The sequence below is a fragment of the Gastrolobium bilobum genome, unplaced genomic scaffold (genome assembly GCF_033153095.1).
Source record: "Gastrolobium bilobum isolate Gb01-03AN ecotype WA unplaced genomic scaffold, APGP_CSIRO_Gbil_v1 utg8615, whole genome shotgun sequence".
NCBI lineage: Eukaryota > Viridiplantae > Streptophyta > Magnoliopsida > Fabales > Fabaceae > Gastrolobium > Gastrolobium bilobum.
This window is the reverse complement of record NW_026896078.1, coordinates 98,426-118,691: the sequence shown is the minus strand read 5'-3', so window position 1 is coordinate 118,691 and position 20,266 is coordinate 98,426. Positions and strand designations below refer to the sequence as shown.

The 20,266-nt window shown below is 37.4% G+C and overlaps 1 protein-coding gene across 1 annotated transcript in view; it reads left to right on the top strand.

The window, feature by feature from the left end:
* LOC133297672 (protein RRC1) overlaps positions 1-20,266 on the top strand; it is a 54,832-nt gene that overhangs the window by 14,774 nt on the left and 19,792 nt on the right. The window contains exons 6-12 of the mRNA XM_061496840.1: positions 9,788-9,848; positions 9,938-10,090; positions 10,549-10,665; positions 10,752-10,917; positions 17,564-17,676; positions 18,160-18,231; positions 19,042-19,263. Of these exons, the coding sequence (XP_061352824.1) occupies positions 9,788-9,848; positions 9,938-10,090; positions 10,549-10,665; positions 10,752-10,917; positions 17,564-17,676; positions 18,160-18,231; positions 19,042-19,263 (904 nt within the window). The remainder of the gene's footprint in view (positions 1-9,787; positions 9,849-9,937; positions 10,091-10,548; positions 10,666-10,751; positions 10,918-17,563; positions 17,677-18,159; positions 18,232-19,041; positions 19,264-20,266) is intronic.

Here is a 20,266-nt window from a genome sequence, read left to right as displayed (position 1 = left end):
TTGTCAATTGCAGTTAGCGGCCGGTAGCGACCGATCCTGAAAATGGTATAGCGGTGTAGCGATTGCCGCTACGGTGAAGTATTAATTCCACATATATTATACTAACAATGTAATACTACACAAATATAAATGCTCAAACATAAGAAGTCACACAAAATCAATCACATAATTCCACAATCAATGTCAAATACAAGGAATATAAAGGAAGGATTCAAAATTAAACACAAATGAACAATGAATTCCACAAAATCAAACACATAATTCCACAATCAATGTCAAATAACGGGTAGCGTCGCGTTGCACACTTGTACACGCCACTACGCTACGCCGCCACCTTCCGCTACCGGCCAACATCCCGTCGTGTAGCGGTTGTAGCGCTTGACTATTGCTATCTGCTACTGTAACAGTTTAGCGGAGCTTCTGCTACTGGCAACCTAGGAGACTATCACCTATTAACCAATTCAACACCCTTCCTTTCTACCAAACCATTGTTACTACTTTATTTGACCCAGGAATTCGATTAACATCAAAATAGTGCTCCACTCTATACAGCCTCCCATAGGGATCCTCACCCATGAAATAAGGCATTTCAACCCTTCTCACCTAATCATCTCTTTAATTCTCCACCATCCAATCCACCATTGTTGTTTATCCCACCTTTATTGCATTCACCTTCACGGTCACCCCTTCCATTTCTAGTTGTTGTACTCATCCTCTCCAGCTGCATGATAGGGATTCAAACCAAAATCAACTGATCTCAAGCTCATTGGGTAATTGAAATGGAAACAGAGATGTGTATTATTGATATTAATCTTCAACAATACACGGGAATGAACAAAACGACACTACAGGGATTGAATCAACTAATATGGGGAATATTAAAGTGACAAAAAATGAAAGAAGATTACAAATGAGAGTGGAAAAAATTAAAGGATAAGGAAGAACAATTAGAGAGGCTCTACTCTCTCCTATGTCCATAGTCCAAGCCATGATTCCAGATACCCCGATCTAGCCCCACACCTTCCTTCCTTAACCACCTCAACCTCACCTCACATGCCATCCATTCGGTTAGACTTAGTTCCATTGGGTTGCAATTGATTAGCTGAGTCAGCAGTTGGGACCAACCTTCTCTTTTTATCCCTCTTGTAAATTCTTAAGGGCTAAATCGCATCACTGCACTTGCACCATCTCCTTGATAGAAGATTGAATGCTGTCCAATCTTTTGGTTACTGTCTCTATTTCGATCTCCATGCATGTCAGTACCATCTAGAGCTCCCAAGGTCAGGAAGCTCTAATAGATATTAATAGGAACCCAGGTATTTGATCACAGGAAAAAAAAGTAATAACCTCCAATTACAGAGGTCAATAATCAGAACAACTGGGACATTATTATAATACTGTGATAGTGAACCAACTGATAGAGAATAATATAAATCATTAAAAAGGCCACCATCCAACACCTTAAGGTTTTGGGTTCTGTAAAATAACAAAAGACTAGAGGAACATTGAAATAAATTTGTATATTGAATTGATTCAGGAGAGTACAATATATAAAGAAATACTAATGGGCTTAGACCATACCTAACCTAAATTCTAATGAAATAAGGAAATAGATCTCTACAAATAATAAAGATATCCTAAAGATATTATTTCCAACACTCGCCCTCAAGCTGGAGCGTATAGATCATAAGCAACAAGCTTGAATAAGAAAGACTAAGAAACATAAAATAAACGAGTGGGGGTTGTAACAATTCTAGAACTCACCCTAAAGAAAAATAACAAACTAAAATAAAATATTATCTATATCTCGAATACTCCTCCTCAAGATGGAGGGACACTTCATCTTGGGAAGAAAGAAAACTAAAATGAAGCTTCACAGAATATAAGTCGGAGAAATCGACAGCAAATCAACTGGAATGAACATCAGTCTGAAGAGCTGGAAAAGACATCAGCCTAAAGGGTTGGGAAAAACATTCCTGCAACTGGGATACAAGCCGACAGAGCCATTTTAATTGGAAAAATCCGCAGACCAGGCAACAATTGAGAAAGACATTAGCCAAAAAGGCTGGGAAAGACATTGTTGCAACTGAGATACAAGCCGACGGAGCCGCTTTAACTGGAAAAATCCGCGGATCAGGAAATAACTGAGATAAATGCTCCCCCTGAATGGGAGCCAAAAAAAAGAGCTAAAAATAAGCCAAAAATAAAGACAACAGCACACGACAGAACTCGAATAGAGGTGGCTGATGACGGTGTTGATGGACGCTGGCGGATGCTTGGCAGAAGATGAACAGATCTGGAAACGCAAACCGGTGAATATGTGATCATACATGCGCGACCCAAACGATTTTGATTGAACGAATTGAAGACAGATCTAGAAAGAGGACGGATGGGCGACTTGTCTGCCTTTGGTCGATGGCGAACGACCACCGAAAAATGCCGCACGCACCGGAGGAAGGTGGCACATGGCAGCCATGCGCAAAGAGTGGGAAAGTGTGTTAGAGTGTGTAAAGAACCTTGGGATACACCACCCCAAATGCTAGCTCTAAGGCCTTATAAACTCCACATTAGTTTCTCATTCAACCAATGTGGGACTATATATCTCAACACGCCCCCTCACACGAGAGCCCATCGGGCTTGAAGCGTGGATGATGCAACAGGCCCAGCCTACTTGTGCTAAGAAATTCCACAAGAGAGAAAGTGGGGGGCGGTGAGGATCGAACCCGGAACACGAGGCTCTGATACCATGTAAAGAACCTTGGGATATACCAACCTAAAAGCTAGCTCAAAGGGTGGGAGTGTTCAAGGCCTTATAAACTCCACATTAGTTGCACATACAACCAATGTGAGACTATATTTCTCAACACGCCCCCTCACACTAGAGCCCACCGGGCTTGAAGAGTGGACAATGCAACAGACTCAGCCTACCTGTGCTAAGAAACTCCACAAGAGAAAATGGGGGACGATGAGGCTTTGATACCATGTAAAGAACCTTGGGATACACAACTCCAAAAGCTAGCTCAAAGGGTGAGAGTGCCTATTTAATGGTTTGTATTATACTCTTAACACGCCCCCTCACACGAGAGCCCACTAGGTTTGAAGGGTGGATAATGCACAGGCCCACCTACCTGTGCTAAGAAAATTCCACAAGAGAAAGTGGGGGGCGGTGAGGATCGAACCCTAGACACGAGGCTCTGATACCATGTAAAGAACCAATTCAATCCAACAAGCTTAAGCTGTTAGGTGATGGCCTCTTTATTTGTTTATATTATACTCTAACAAGTACATAGTCTAACGAGCAAGTGCCTATTTGAAAGTCTCTCACCTCAGTGCGTTCGAAATGGTAACTTCCAACTAGAGAATGTCTAGCTGAATATGATAGTAACTCGGATTGAACATTTTAATTATTAGAGAACTTCCTAGATATAAAGATTTTGTAGTGGTATGATTTGTTTTCACTTGAAGAAGTATAAAAGCATGTTTCTGTTGGAAATAATATCTTTAGGATATTTTTATTATTTGTAGAGATCTATTTCCTTATTTCATTAGGATTTAGGTTAGGTCTGGGCTAAGCCCATTAGTATTTCTTTGTATATTATACTCCTGAATCAATTCATTATACATATTTATTTCAATGTTCCTCTCGTTCTTGTTATTTTACATAGTATCAGCGCCTAACGAGAGGAATCCTTGTCCGCCTTTCCTTACTCTTTTTCATAATTTTAATATGGTAGTAGAGAGACATCCTCCTCCGTGAGGGATTCACTTTCCCGTCTGTTCCCTTTCTCTCTCTTCTTCTCTTAGTTTCTTCCGGATGTGTTTTCTTCTTCTTCGGTGATTTATTGTTTTTATTTTGATTTTCTTTTTTGGCTTGTATTTGGCCAATTTTATTTTATTCTCACATATGTTTGTGGTGTTATTCAAGTCTGTTTTGGCTTGTATTTGATTTATTTTTTCCTTTGTTTGGCTTTATTTTGGCCTCCCATTCAGGGAAAACATGTATCTCCGTTGTTGCCTGGTCCGAGGATTATTCGAGTTACACTGGCTCCGTCGGCTTGTATTCCAATTGTAGCATTTATCTTCGTTGTTGCCTGGTTCGCGGATTATTCCTGTTACACTAGCTCCGTCGACTTGTATTCCAGTTGCAACATTGTCTTTTTCCTGGCCTGTCCTTGGCTGATGTCTTTTCTTCCTTTGCTGATGTCCATTCCATAACTGTCTCTTTACCAGCTCTGCAAACTGATGGTCATTCCAGTTGATTTGTTGTCGATTTCTCCGACATATATTCCGTGAAGCTTCGTTTTAGTTTTTTTTCTTCCCAGGATGAAGTGTCCCTCCATCTTGAGGGGGAGCATTCGAGATATAGATAATATTTTATTTTAGTTTTTTATTTTTCTTTAGGGTGAGTTGTAGAGTTGTTACAACCCCCACTCGTTTATTTTATGTTTCTTAGTCTTTCTTATTCAAGCTTGTTGTTCATGATCTATTTGCTCCAGCTTGAGGGTGAGTGTTGGAAATAATATCTTTAGGATACCTTTATTATTTGTAGAGATCTATTTCCTTATTTCATTAGGATTTAGGTTAGGTCTGGGCTAAGCCCATTAGTATTTCTTTATATATTGTACTCCTGAATCAATTCAATATACAGATTTATTTCAATGTTCCTCTCTCTCGTTATTTTACAGTTTCCAATACTCATTTTTTGGAGGGAGGACTAGTACTTGATTATTTTTCTTTGTTTTTGATGGATATTTTAAAAAATAAATAAAATAAAAACAGAACAAAAGATTTCCATGGATGATCTATATTCTGCTTTGGCTGGGTGTATGATCTGTGACTGCTTCATCATTTATTGAGTTGGGGGGTATGTTGTCCCATGAAAGGGGGGTATTTGGGTCTTGGTGGTGTCTTTGAACATTGTTCTCGTGGATAAGTGGTTATGGCATTTCCCTTTTTGAACCTCCTTCCCCTTGGCATTAGCTTATCCAAAATTATGTATGGTTTAGTCAAAATTGGTGGTAATATGGAATGCCAACAAGCAACCTGAACTTCTTATTTTATAGACCAAGAAATTCTTCTTTTATGCTCATACTACCTTTCAGTCTTTTCTTCCCTGAGGTGTGTATTGGTTCTCAAGTCAACTTTTGAAGGACCATTGGCAGTAGATTTCCCGCTTATAGTGTGAAGATTCTACTTAAAATAAGTGTTTTTGATTATTTGAATAGAAGATTTGTGCGTAGAATCGAAGTGCATGAAGTCAAGGAGGCATTAAAGAAGTTGAAAACTACTAAAGCTTTGGGAAGTGTGGAGAAGCTTGGAGGATGTGGCAATAAGTTGGTTGAGGAATCTTTTCAATAAGATTCTCCAAACTAATAAGATGTCCTATATATTGAGGAAAAATATGTTTGTGCCTATTTACAAAAACAAGGGAGACATTCAGAATTGTTCTAATTATAGAGGCATTAAGCTCATGTGCCATACTATGAAGTTGTCGAAGAGAGTGATTTAACATCGCTTGAGAAGAGAGACCAAATTCTCTGTAAATCAATTCAAATTTATGCTAGGACGATGTACCATGGAGGCTATTTTCTCTATATGACAATTGATGGAAAGAATCGAGAAAAAGACTTACATTTGTTGTTTATAAATCTTGAGAAGGCATGTGATAGGGTTCTAAGAAAGGTATGGTGGGTTTTTGAGAAGAAAAAAGTACCATCAAAGTTTGTAAAGACAATCATGGATATGTATGATGGTGCTACTCTATGTAGCACGGACACGCAACACAACACTATATGACACTCCAACAAGTTAATTTTAAAAAAATATGATTACTCGACACGTTTTAATATTAAATAATATTTTTAATTTATACAGTGTATATTACATTTAATATTCAATAATTTTAAAAAAATAAAACTAAAATCATAATATCCATCAATTTAACCCAAAAAGATTCAAAGAAAATAAATCATTTTCACCCAAATTTCAAGGAGATACTAAGCTGACCTTAATTTAGAAAGGATTTGCAAAAGTAAATAAAACCAAATAACAATAATTATTTAAAAAATAAAGAATAAAAGGGGTTTCAGATATGATCTAATAGGGGAAATCGAACACCACAAGTATAGAAGAAAAAAACATGGATTTATGGGTCATCACCGAAAAAGGGATATAGAGGATACACAATAGTAAGAGTGAGAGAGCACTTACCATTTACCAGCAAGAAAGATATCGTGACGGCAGCGAAGTGGAGCAGGAACCGTCGGTAGAGCAGAGCAAACACCAGACAGTGAAGAACGCGACGAAGAGTCCAGACAATAGAGCAGCGACGACAACAGAATGAGTAGAGACTAGATAGCGAATAAGAGATCCAAATTCGCGTGTCAAAATAGTCAATGAGTCGGGAATGTTAACTGCGTGTTAAACACCGTGTGGAGCGTGTTGTAACATGTCGGAGTACCGGACACCAACACTTCATGTTTTTTAGCATATCTGTGCTACATAGGTGCTACTACATGTGTGAAGGCTTGTAATAGAACGTCAATTTATTTTCCTATGATAGTAGGTGTACACCAAGTCTTTGCTTTGAGTCCTTACCTTTTTACTCTAATTATGGATGAACTAACAAAAGATTTCCAAGATGAAGTGCCATGATGTATGTTTTTTGTAGATGATATTGTGCTTATTGATGAGACCAAGGCTGGTGTAAACAAAAAACTAAAATTGTGGAAAAGCACGTTGGAGTCTAAGGGATTTACACTAAGTCGTAGTAAGAATGGTATATGAAGTGAGTTTTTTTCCGGCAAGAGTTGGAGATCAAGATTCCGTGCATTTGTTTAGACAAGAGATACTCGAGAAAGATGCTTTAAGATATCTGAGATTAATTTTGCAAAAGAGTGGAGAGATTGATGAGAATATAAACCATAGAATCAGAGCAGGGTGGATGAAATGACATAGTGCATCAGGGTTTTTGTGTGATTGTAAGATTTCTCTTATGCTAAAAGGAAAGTTATATAGAACAACTATAAGGCATGCAATCTTATATGGAGCTGAATGTTGGCATGAACATAAAATAGGAGTAGCGAAAATGTTAATGTTAAGATGGATGTGTGGTCCTACAAGGATGGATAAGAAAATAAATGAAGATATACAATGAAATGTAGGAGTAGTACCAGTGATTGAAAAGACAAGACAACATCAATTGAGGTTGTTTTGGCACATAATGCGAAGACCCTAGATGTTCATGTAAGAATAAAAGATTGTTACCAAGAGCTTGACACAAAAAGAGAAAAATGTTGCCTAAACTTTCTTGGAGGAAAGTAGTAAAACAAGACTTATTGGAATGAGATAAAGATTGGCGAACGTTCTGTTTTAGAATGGATTTAAGGAAAGCTATCAATATTGTGGAGGGTTAAACCCATTTTTCTTCCTATGTTCCAAATGATCTTTTCTAGTTATTTTACCCTATATCTTCCTTTATTTCTTACTTTACCTCTCATTTTTTAATCGTGTTCCCCCTTATTTCATTTACTTCTTTCTTTATCTTTATTAAGAACCAATTCAACCCAAAACCTTAAGGTGTTGGGTGAGGGATTTTTTAATGGTTTATATTATTCTCTAATACACCCCTTCACGCAAAAGCCGTTTGGGCTTGAAGCGTGGATATTACGCAGGTCTAATTTTTGGTTTACCTTGTGCTTATTTAATTTCATTAGAAAGTGGGGGGCGGTGAAGATCGAACTTGTGACCTTGGTCATTGAAGCTCTTATACCATATTAAAACCCAATTCAACCCAAATCTTTAAGGTGTTGGGTGACGGCCTTTTTAATGATTTATATTATTCTCTAACAATCTCTACTTTTTCCTCTCTCATTTTTTTTCTTTCTCTTATTTTTTTTATTGTTTTTTTTTTTTTTGTCTTTATCTATATTTTCCCTTTTTTATTCCATTTTTTTATATTTTTCCTTTTTTAATTTTTAATATATATTTATTTTATTTGTGGTGTCATTTTTAATTTCTACTTTATTTTTTTATTCCTTTTTTCTTTTTTCCTCTCAATCTTTTATTGTTTGTCATTTGAGTTCATCTGCCGCCAACTCCAACTAATTTGAGATATAAGTGTTGTTGATGTTGAGTGTCAAGATCAGCTTCTTCTTGGAACTGTAACTCAAGTGAGGGAGTTTTCTGAACCGAAGCCCTGCTTGGGTCTCCTTGACTCTGTTCTTTTGTCTTCTAACCCAGACAAAAGAATTTGGTTCTTTGACCCTTTGGGGTGTTTTCAGTCAAATTCTTTTTTCAATTCCGTATTCATTCTTTGAATAGGGCCAACTTCCTTCTTTATAAACCCTTTGGAAATCCCAAGGCACATGTAAGGTCAAGTCTTGTATTTGGACTTCAGTGCTTAATAGAATTAATACCAATGAAATGTTGCAGGTTCATATAAGACTCTTTTTCAATGCATGTTGCCTGCTGATAATCAGTTCTACATTTGTTCCTACTCTTCCCTTGTGCTGTTTCTCTATGGAATTCCTTAATTGGCCTTTTTGGTGAATGTTGGGTGTGTCCCCTAGGTCTTCGAACCACTCATGGCTTTGGTAGAAATAATGAGGTTAATTTTTTGTGGTAGTGTGCAACGTATGCTACCCTTCAGTGCAGTTGGTTGGAGTGCAGATCTTGTGTTTTTAAGGTCTCTAAGGCACAACATTTGATTTCGGATGAGATTAGGCACTTGGCTTCTTTTTACTCTATACTCTATGTAGCACATGGCCTTTTTAATGCGGTTTCCGTGACATATATGTGGAGAGATTGGACAACTTTTATCCATTAATTCTCTCTTTATTGTTGTTGCTGTGTTTTTTTTTTTTTGTTCTTATGTTAATGAGGGTTCCTTATCCTTGCATTTCTTTGTAGTTTTTTATCTTCATCTTTATGAATTTATATTTTTTTGAAAAAATGTTGCTTAAGTTGTTACAATAATTATTGTACATGCTGTATAGAGATGTTTTATTTTGGTTGTCAACTTTTTTAGTTGTCTACCATGCTTGATGAGACTTTTCCAATCAGGATTTGAGTGGGGGAGAGTGTTATGTATGTTGCTGCTCAGTACTTTCCATTACTGAATGACTTACTAGATGAGTGAGATGACTTGTTCTTACGATACAGACTTTATTTGACCGAAAGACATAATGCTTTCATGGAAATAAAATGTATTTTGTTTTGAAATTTGTATAATTATAAAATTCCATCAATTCGTACTAATCATTTGAGTTCATCAGCCACTAACCCCAATTAGTTTGGGATAAAAGTGGTGTTGATGTTGATAATACCAAATTCCATCAATTATGCAATAAAAGCAATAAGTTCAGTTAAACAAAAATAACTCTTATATTCTTGCCTCATTGCTTCATACTGGGAAATGTTTGCATTCTTGAGTTAGAGGAGGATTGCCTTTGGTTCCTTGTCTGTAGGTTCTGGGAAGGTCCTATGGCGTTATGCTTCCTCAAGAGCTTATTCTCTTGGGAATCAAATATATGTTCAGTGTCAGTATTTTGAATATATTACTTAAGCTTTGGGACTGTGAGTATTACTTGAGATGGGAACTTAGTGTCTTGTGGAGGAGTTTGCTGGATTATCTAGTGGCAATTCCTGAAGTTACAAATTAGCTATTAAAAACGAAGTTCGAGGCAAAGTTTTGAAAATGCTAAATCTAATAAACCTTGCACTTTTATTTAGTCAAACGTTGTTTTAGTAAATTAGTATCGAAGTTCATCATTTATATTCTTTGCAGGTACGTACCATCTTTTATACCACCTCCGTTGGCAACCAAGGGGAAAGAATCTGAAAGGAAAGTCTGTATTGCAATTGAATCTTTGACCTCTAATTTTGTTTTCAAATTATCATGTATCCAGATCTAATGCTTGTGTGTTGTACTTTGCAGAAGGAGGAGGAAAAGCCAAAGGAGAAGGAGAAAGGAAAGTCAAGGAATATTGATCATTTTATGGAGGAGCTAAAGCATGAGCAAGAGATGAGGGAGAGGCGAAATCAAGACCGTGATCAGTGGCGTGATGGGCGTCCTGGAGAACATTCTACTGTAAGGGATGCTTTTTTTCTTACCTGTCAACATGCTACATGTAGGTTCTTGTGGTTGGATTTTTGTCCCTCTATTTTTAAATGACTGAAAGGTCATGAGTTCGAATCCAGAAAACAGCCTCTTTGCAATTATACAAGAGTAAGGCTGCGTACAAGGATTTCCTCCACCCACATTCGCTAGTCGGGTTTAATGAGGAGTGGTTTTTTTTTTTTTTTTTTATCTTTAAATGCATAGGAGCTGCTTATTGCTTTTAGATTTCTCTTCATTTGTATAATCTCATTTTTATCTGCTTTTTATGCTTTGATTTTTTTGTATTACGGATATGACCTGATGTATTTCATGATCTACATTGTCCAAATAATTATCACTATATGCATGTTGTTAGGATTTCATTTTATTTCTTGCATTCAATAATTTTATGAATCAGTTCTACTGATAGTTGTTTTCCTTACCAACAGTCCAGTCGCTTTGACGAGCTACCTGATGATTTTGATCCTAGTGGAAAACTTCCTGGATCATTTGATGATGGTGATCCACAAACTACAAATCTTTATGTTGGAAATCTCTCACCCAAGGTTTGACTGTCTCCTCAATAAATTGGCTTTGTTGTTCTTTGGGAGTTAAGGACATGCTAGTCTCATCTTGACAATTTATAATATAGGTTGATGAAAATTTTCTTCTCCGTACTTTTGGAAGATTTGGACCTATTGCTAGCGTAAAAATAATGTGGCCTAGGACAGAGGAGGAGCGAAGGCGGCAAAGAAACTGTGGCTTTGTAGCTTTCATGAACAGAACTGATGGACAGGCTGCAAAAGATGAAATGCAAGGTATGGTCCTTTTGTCTGGATTCAAAAGATAACTACGGAAGATATAGCTTCTTTTTATTTTTATTTTTCTCTTTTCAGTATATTGTTGCTGGTATGCTTCCATGTAGCCGTGTAATCTATATCTAAGTTGCTTCTCTTCAAATGATAACTTCTATATAAGTTGTCAAGTATCAACATTTTATGTTTTTTCATCTGGCCACTATTCTGCATAGTCTTATGCAGAACATGTAACTTACAATCAGCTACGAGGTTTGAAGAAATATTAGAACAAGAAGTTAGGAAAAAGAGAGAGATAGCACACACAAAAGGCTGTATTTTTTATTGAACATATTCAGCTCTACACTAGAATATTTATACAAGATAAGCATTAAATACAATAACAACTAATCTGTCAACTAACAACTAACAGAGTTAATGCTATTAACAACTAACCTGCCAACTAACAACTAACACAATAATAAATGCAAAAAACTGACAGCTAGGCTGAACATAGCTTCCTAGAGAAGTGCATAAGAAAGTGGCATACAACTAGGCTGATTATGTTGACTTTAAGAGAGCTGAATATCAACACTCCCCCTCAAGCTGGGCTGTAATGTTGATCTTGCCTAGCTTGCTACTTAGCTCCTCAAACTTGACTCTTGGTAGTTGCTTTGGTTAGGACATCGGCCACTTGAGAATTGGAGGACACATGATGTAAGGCAATGATTTCTGCTTCTATTTTTTCCTTGATAAAATGTCTATCAATCTTCACATGCTTAGTCCTATTATGATGAATTGGATTTTTTACTATGCCAATAGTTGCCATGTTGTCACAGAAGATTTGCATAGGTTAGTTGTGACAGAGTTTTAATTCCTTCAGTAATCTTAGTATCCACATTCCTTCACAAATTCCAAGTGCAAGAGCTCTAGATTCAGCTTCGGATACTCCTTGCAACAACAGGTTGCTTCTTGCTCCTCCATGTTACCAAGTTTCCCCATACAAAGGTGCAATAGCCGGTGGTGGATCTTCTATAAATCACTGATCCAACCCAATCTGCATCGGAATAAACCTCAATATCCCTATTGCAATTTTTGGAGAAGTATAGACCCTTTCCCGGCATTTTTTCAAGTACCTCAGAATTCTGTGCATAGCTTCCAAGTGCTCTTCTGTTGGTTTGTTCATGAACTGACTAACCACACTAATAGGGAAGCAAATGTCAGGCCGAGTATTGGTTAGATAGATGAGCTTTCCGACCAATCTTTGGTGCCCGTTGATATTTACTGGAGGACTTTCTTGAGCCAGTCCCATCTTGTAATTGGCTTCCATAGGTGTTTCAGCAGACTTACACCCCAACATACCTGTCTTTTTTAGAAGGTCAAGAGTATACTTTCTTTGAGTTACCGAGATGCCATTTTGTTTCCTTACAACTTCCATACCCAACAAGAAATATGAGTTGGCCAAGATCAACCTCAAATTCCTTTGCAAGGGATAATTTCAGCCTTTCTATTTTCTCATGATAATTACATGTGATAACTATATCATCAACATACACAATCAAGATGGTTACCAGGTCATTTGGGGTGATTAGTTTGGCATTTATAGTACCCTTGGCCCTTTACAATTATGGTAAACTTTTCAAACCATGCCCTTGGGGACTGTTTTAGGCCATATAATGACTTGCGGAGTTTACACACTTTGTTAGGATTTCCTTTTGTATCAACTCCTTGAGTTTGAATTTACCGCGATTTAAAAAGCCTTTTTTACTTCCATCCGGTATAGAGGCCAATTTGAATTTATCGCGATTGACAGGAGAACTTTAATGGTGTTGAATTTTGCTACAGGAGCAAAGGTTTCTTGATAGTCAATGCCATGAGTTTGTGTGAAGCTTTTAGCAACCAACCTGACTTTATACCTATTAACACTACCATCAGAGTTATATTTTACAGTAAATATCCATCCATATACAACCAACAATTGACTTTAAAACTGGTAGGTCAACCAAGTCCCAAGTATTGTTCTTGTTCAGGGCTATCAACTCTTCCTTAATTGCATTCCTCCATTCAGAACATTTGATGGCTTCTTGGAAGTTGTTTGGAATTATCTCAAGAGCAACATTGATCACAAAGGCTTGCATCTGAGAAGACAATTTTTATATGAAACATAATTTACTAATGGGATGTCTAGTTCAAGTTCTTACCCCTTTTTGGAGAGCAATAGGCCAGTGCAAGTCATCTTCAAGATTTGGTGTAGGAGACTCAGATTGGCTTTGTCTAGGAGGAGGGTTGTTTGGTTGACTGATTGTTTGCTCTTCATAGGTTTCCTCTCTGGTTGCATCAATGGTTCTTGGTTCTTCTTGGTCATGAGTGATAAGAATGTCAGTCTCGGGATGCGTAATGGGGTTAGCTTCAGGTAGAGTAGCTGGGAAGATTGGCTCAGGTATGAAGGAGTTTAGGGTGCTTTGGTCTTATGTGGAAGAAACAATTGGACATTCATTTGGCTATCTTGGATCACTCTCCCCCTGAATTGGCAATTGGTGATAATAGAACTGGTCTTCAAGAATCGTAACATCCATGTTGACATAGGTTTTCTTGGTAAGAGGGGCATAACACTTGTATCCCTTTTGTGTAGGGGAATAGCCTATGAAAATGCACTTAATGGTCCAAGGTTCAAGTTTCCCACCATGAGTGTTATGGACAAAGACAGTGCAACCAAAGACCTTAGGAGGAAGAGAATTTATTGGAAAATGAGGGTAAGTGAGAAGGATTTGTTGGATTGGAGACTTGAAATTTAATATCCGGGAAGACATGCGGTTAATGAGGTAGGCAGTGGTAAGAATGACTTCACCCCAAAAATGTTTGAGAGTATTGGAGGTGAAGAGAAGAGTACGCCCAATTTCTAAAAGGTGACGGTTTTTTCTTTGGTGGGTTTCTCATGGAACTTTCAGCATACTTCTTTGGTGTGACCAAGTTTGTTACAATGATCACACCACAGTCTCCCGTTGTGCCTGGGTTTTCCATTAGTGAAGAACATTTTCCCTGCCATAAGAGCATTAGCTTCCATACCTGAATTATTATGTTGATGGGGCTGAACCAGTTGTTGACGGCTTTCTTCCCACCTAATTTCGGAGAACACCTCCGTTAATGAGGGTAAGGGGCGAGTAGCCATGATACGGCCACGAGCACCATCAAACGAAGGGTTGAAACCAAGAAGGAAGTGGTAGATACGCTCCCTCTCCACATACTTGCGGAACGTTTCTGAACATCCAGTGCACCCCCACTGCCAATTACGCATTAGAGTATTATAATATTGGGTAATATTTATAACTCACCTTTTTCAGGTCTATTAGAACCCTTTTAACTTGAAATAGAGCTGTTGTGTTATCCTTCTTGGAGTAACCAGCCTTGACTCCATCCCAAATTTGTTTGGCAGACTTGCACATAATGTAGTTTTCTCCCATTTCAGCAGTCATGGAATTAATGAGCCATGACATAATGAGGGTTTTTTCTAAGTCCCATTGCTAATGTTTTGGATCGTCCTCATTGGGTTCTTTTATGACAACGGTGAGATACCCAACCTTTCCTCTTCCTTTGAGGTGCATGAGAACACTTTGAGACCACAATAAGTAGTTTTCTCCATTGAATCAATGTCCAGTGATGATAAGAGATGGACTTTCATTTGAGATAGGAGATGGGGTTGTTGGGTTTAGTGTTTCATTGTTGGGGTATGAAGTTTCACCATCAACATTGGTTTGAAGGGCTCTCATGGAGCCAAAATATAGTGTGGACATGGGATAGGGATGGTGATCAGGCCCTAAAGAGGAGAGCTCTAATACCTTGAAGAAATATTAGAACAAGAACTTAGGAAAAAGAGAGAGATAACACATGCAAAAGGCTGTATTTTTCATTGAACATAATCAGCTCTACACCAGAATATTTATACAAGATGAACATTAAATACAATAACAACTAATCTGCAACTAACAACTAACAGAGTTAATGCTACTAACAACTAACCTACCAACTAACAACTAACACAATAATAAATGCAAAAAACTGACAGCTAGGCTGAACATAGCTTCATAGAGAAGTGCATAAGAAAGTGGCAGACAACTAGGTTGATTATGTTGACTTTAATAGAGCTGAATATCAACAAGGTTATTGTTTCTGAATCGTGTTATATTCACTCACTGGATAGGGACAGGGGGAGCTGTATAGGCTCAACAATATAGAACTTTGGATATATTTTGATATTTTATTATTGATTAAATTGATGAGGATGAAGATGTGGTTGATACCTTTCTAAGAGAGATAATGACTTGCAGAGCTTTTTGGTTCATTTTTTATGCAGTTCTGGGATTAGAGATGCTATCATCCTATTGTACTACAATATGTGCTGTGGAAAGAGATGTTGGTATCATTGACTTGTAATCATTGTTGTTAAAACGTCGAGTTGACTCGGTAGAAACAAACGCTTTTACGTTTTTGCCTCCAAAATCGTGTTAAAACGGTGATAGAAACGGAAACTGAGTTGACTCGGTTGAAACGACGAGTCAACTCGGTAAACTCGGTTGACTCAGCGAGTTTACCGAGTATTAAAAAAATTTCAGAAATGAGGGGGATGAGGGGATTCTTGGTATCGTCGTCGTCGTCGTCTCACGTTGCGCTTGTCTCCGCCGCTTACATCTCTCCTCCACCATGACTGCGCAGCCTCCTCGTCCTCGTCCTCCTCCGGCAGCCGCAAAGGCGTCAAGAAGAAGGTTCTGCACTCTCTTATGAAACTCACGAGATCTCCTCCTCCTCCTTCTCTTCTGCTTGCAAATCCTTCCCTTCGAATATTTTGCAAAAATACCCAGAAAAAGAAGAGAGAGGGAGAGAGAGAAAGAGAAGAGGAAAAGACACTGTAGTGTCCAATTCTAAATGCAAAAGGCGGCAACTACTATTGGACCGTCAACCGTGGAAAAAAGAGAGTAAGAGAGAGAATATATTATTAATTAATGAGCCATAAAGATAGAAACTGACAGAGATGACCTTTCATATATCAATTTACACAAAGTTGAAATCGTATCCCTTGATATTTTATTATTATTATTTAAATTTAAATTGTTTTCAATTAAATTTAAAATTTTATTTTCTCCCTTTTCTATTTTTTTATTTGAATTAAGAGGTTAATTTTTTTATATCAACATCAACATCAACATCACCTTTATCCCAAATTAATTGGGGTCGGTGGTAGATGAACCCACATGAAAGATACAAAACAGTTGAAAAAATAAAATAAAAATAAAATAAAATAAAAATAAAATAAAATATATATGTATATAGATATGTATATATAAATAAAATAAAAGTAAAAAAGAAAGGGACAAGAAGAAGTGGGGGAGATGAAGGGGAAAAAGACTAAAAAAGGACCATCTGGAACATAGGAATAACAACGGGTCTAACCCTCCACCATATTTATAGCTTTTCTCCATTCCGTTCTAAGACAAACCGTCCGTCAATCTATATCCCACTCCATTAAATCTTATTTTACCACCTTCCCCCAAGTAAGTTTCGGCCTACCTCTGCCTCTTTTTGTGTTGAGCTCTTGGTAACAAACTTCTGTTCTTACAGGAGCATCCAGGGGCCTTCTCATCACGTGCCCAAACCACCTCAATCTATGTTCTCTCATCTTCTCGTCTACTGGTACTACTCCGACCTTTCGTCGAATATCTTCATTTCTTATCTTATCCATCCTTGTGTAACCACACATCCACCTTAACATCCTCATCTCTGCGACTCCCATCTTATGCTCATGTTGCCTATGTGCTGGCCAGCATTCCGCGCCATATAGCATTGCCGGTCTTACTGCCGTTTTATAGAATTTTCCTTTTAACTTAAGAGGGATTTTGCGGTCACACAAAAACCCAGATGCACTGCGCCATTTGAAGTTTCCTTTTTTTTTATATAATTAATAAAAATTAATTGTTAAATACATTATTCTTAATAATTTGAAGTTTTTAATTAAATTTAATATTGATTTAGATATATATATATATATATATATATATATATATATATATATATAAATTATTATTTTTTTATATGTAGTAAACTCTTATGTTTCGTTTACGTTTCACGATTTAACGTTTCTGCTCACTCCTATCGTTTCTACGTAGACTCTACGTTTTAACAACATTACTTGTAACGGGGGATGTGGAGAAAGTAGGCTGTAGTTAGTTTTGATCAGCAAATATTGGTTTGCTTTGGTGTTGCCTAAAGAATCTCAGCCATCTAGGTAAGATACCCGAACGCTGTGCCTCCCTGGGGTTCATGCAAGGTGTCATCAGTTAGGAAAACCTGTCCTAGGTTGGCATTTAGTCTGAAGTACTAGTTGTCTGGAGTTCTCATGCCAAATTCACACTATATTTTGGATTATGACACTCTGTAACCTGTTATGTGATATCTGATTAATGTATCAATCATTTGATTTCTATTTTGTTTTTATGGAAGCATGGTTAGCGAACACATGTAAGATAAGGATGATTGCTCTGATTTTGATTGGAGTTGAGTCAATGATTGATTTTTATATGTTTGCAGTTTTCAACTGTGTTCTGTTTGCCTGTATAATCATTGAGTTTAAGCTTGAAAAAATATGTAAATACATGACTGAGGACTAATATTTGTGCAGGAGTTGTGGTTTATGAGTATGAATTGAAAATTGGATGGGGAAAGTCTGTTGCCCTCCCATCGCAAGCACTACCTGCACCTCCTCCAGGGCATATGGCCATTAGGAATAAGGAGGTATTACTGTTATCTTGTTTTAAAAAAAAGTTACATTTAAAGAACTATTGGGCGGTTATTAAATTCAAAATGAGTAACCACTCCAAGTGGTAATGTGTTCCCTTGTTCTAATTATTCATCCAAAATAATTCCTGAAATAAAAGGTCCCCCCCCCCCCCCCCCTTCTTCCTCTCTCTCTATCTACACCTAAAGAAACAAAAACAGTAGACAAAGAACTTACCCATGCCATGTACTAAGTGTTTCTACTTTTCCCCCCTTGTGTGATGATAAAATATTGGAAAGGATGACTATCTTTATGTTATATCTTTTTAACATATTAAATGTAAAGATGAGTATCTTGCAAATACAAGGCAAGCCTACCTATTATAGACCCTAATATTGGGTCCAACCTTTCCCTTGACCCTGGGTATGCAGGAGCTTTATTGCACCAGGCTACACTTTTTCATTTAATGTAAATAATGTTTTACTCTTTTTTATTTGCAGGGTAATACTGTGATTTTGTCTGGCCCATCAGGTCCGCCAGTAACATCTGTGCCTAATCAGAACTCTGAACTGGTAAATTCTCAGTTTTCGATTGTCATAATTTCCTTATACCATTACTTTCTTCTGGTGTCATCTGATGTCATGCGGTGATGAGACCAGAAGTCATTATTAAAAATGTAATTTTATGTGAAACAAGAATTTTATGTGTCTTTGATACAACTGGACCAGAAAAAGAAAAAAGATAACAAAGACCATTGGATTTTTGACCCAGAAGGAACACTTTCTGGAATTTTCTGTATATTAGGAAACTGAAAATTACAATGCAAACAGTAATGAAACTACAATAGAGAAATCAACTCCATTACAATGGAAAATTCCCCTATCAGCTACCAATACAGTAAGGAAAAAACGATACAGCTCAACACATTGAAGAGGTGTTGCTTCTTTCCCAATTCCAGGTTCCACTTCCAATCTGGATGCCCTTTGCTCTGGTACCTGGCTCAAATAACCACCTCAACCTCTTGCCGTGTCATAAATCCCTTCCCTCTCTCTTCCAACAACTCTAACAGAATTGCCGTCCATCACATCTTCTAGAATATTCACTGCTGTGTCAGCATTACCAATTGTTCCTCTAGAACGCTTTTTAGAGTAAACCTTTACTATTTCCATATCAGTCTTCAATGCAATTACTTTTCTGGAAACATGTACATTTTTATCTATTTTTCATATAAACCATCATTATTGCATTTTTTGTTTATTTATTGATAATATCCTTTCTATACTAGGTGGTAGAAATTTTATCAAAACACAAAAAATACCAGATGATAGAAATACTTGAAGTTTACACTTACTCCTAATGTTCCTGCTGTAATTTTTTGCTAGGTTCTTACTCCTAATGTTCCTGATATAATGGTTACACCTCCTGAGGATGACCATCTAAGGCATGTAATTGATACAATGGCTTTATATGTCCTGGATGGAGGATGTGCTTTTGAACAAGCTATTATGGAGAGGGGTCGTGGCAATCCTCTTTTCAATTTCTTGTTTGTTCTTGGCTCGAAGGAACATACCTACTATGTCTGGAGACTCTACTCATTTGCTCAGGTACATCAATTTTAATTTTGTGAGGATGCAATTTGCTTTATGTGAATATATTGATTATAAAAGAATGCTTAAGTTCTATGGGAATTTATTAGCTTTAAAGAAACTGTTACGCACTCCTTTGCTAGGCTACGTGGGAGATACTAGTATGGGACAGGAGGAATTTGGGTTGTGACAACCTTGCCTATGTTGCAAGGAGGGTAGTTTGGAAGGGGAAACTGTAAGAAACAAGGATAAAAGGACAGAAAGGTGGGGGAAAGGAAGGTTTTACGGACCTTCTACTCAGATTATTAAAATAAGAACAGAAACAAGAGATTTGGTCTGAATAACCTTAGTTTCTTATATATTGATCAAGGACAATTACAGAGACACTGAACAAAACAACCTACAGAGACCATTTGCAGAAAATTAAGGGAATTACAGTGAACTGAGAATTAACAAGCAAGAAAAGAAAAAGATAGTGTGAAGCACATATGAGAAGCTTCACTCTCTCCCAATTCCCAAAGGGTCCAAGCAATTCCACTAAGATTCCAGATGCCTCTCCATGCTCCCATCCCTCTGCTTATAACTACCTCCAAGTCACCTCCCTGTGCACACTATTCTGTTGGGGGGCATTTTGGGAACCCCCTATCTCACATGGCAGAACTTGTGTGCTATTCACCTGGAGTGTATTCACTTGAACTGTTTGGGCTTGAGTCCACACCTTCCTATTTTCATCCCTCTTATATTTCTTGATTGGGATTGTATCAATACTCCCCCCCCCCAATTTAAAATGTGGAAATTGCAAATTGATGATGTCAAACTCCTCGTATTTTCAAAATTGGGTAACTGACTCCATTTGATTAACACCTGAAGGGCACCCTGTATGGAATGCCTAACGTCCACCACTAACTCCCAATCTTCCGTCAACATGGGCAGAGGCTGAACAGCAGTCCCAGTCTTGATAGCTTTTTTAAGGAGGCTCACATGGAACGCGGGATGAACCTTACAATCCCTTGCAAATGAA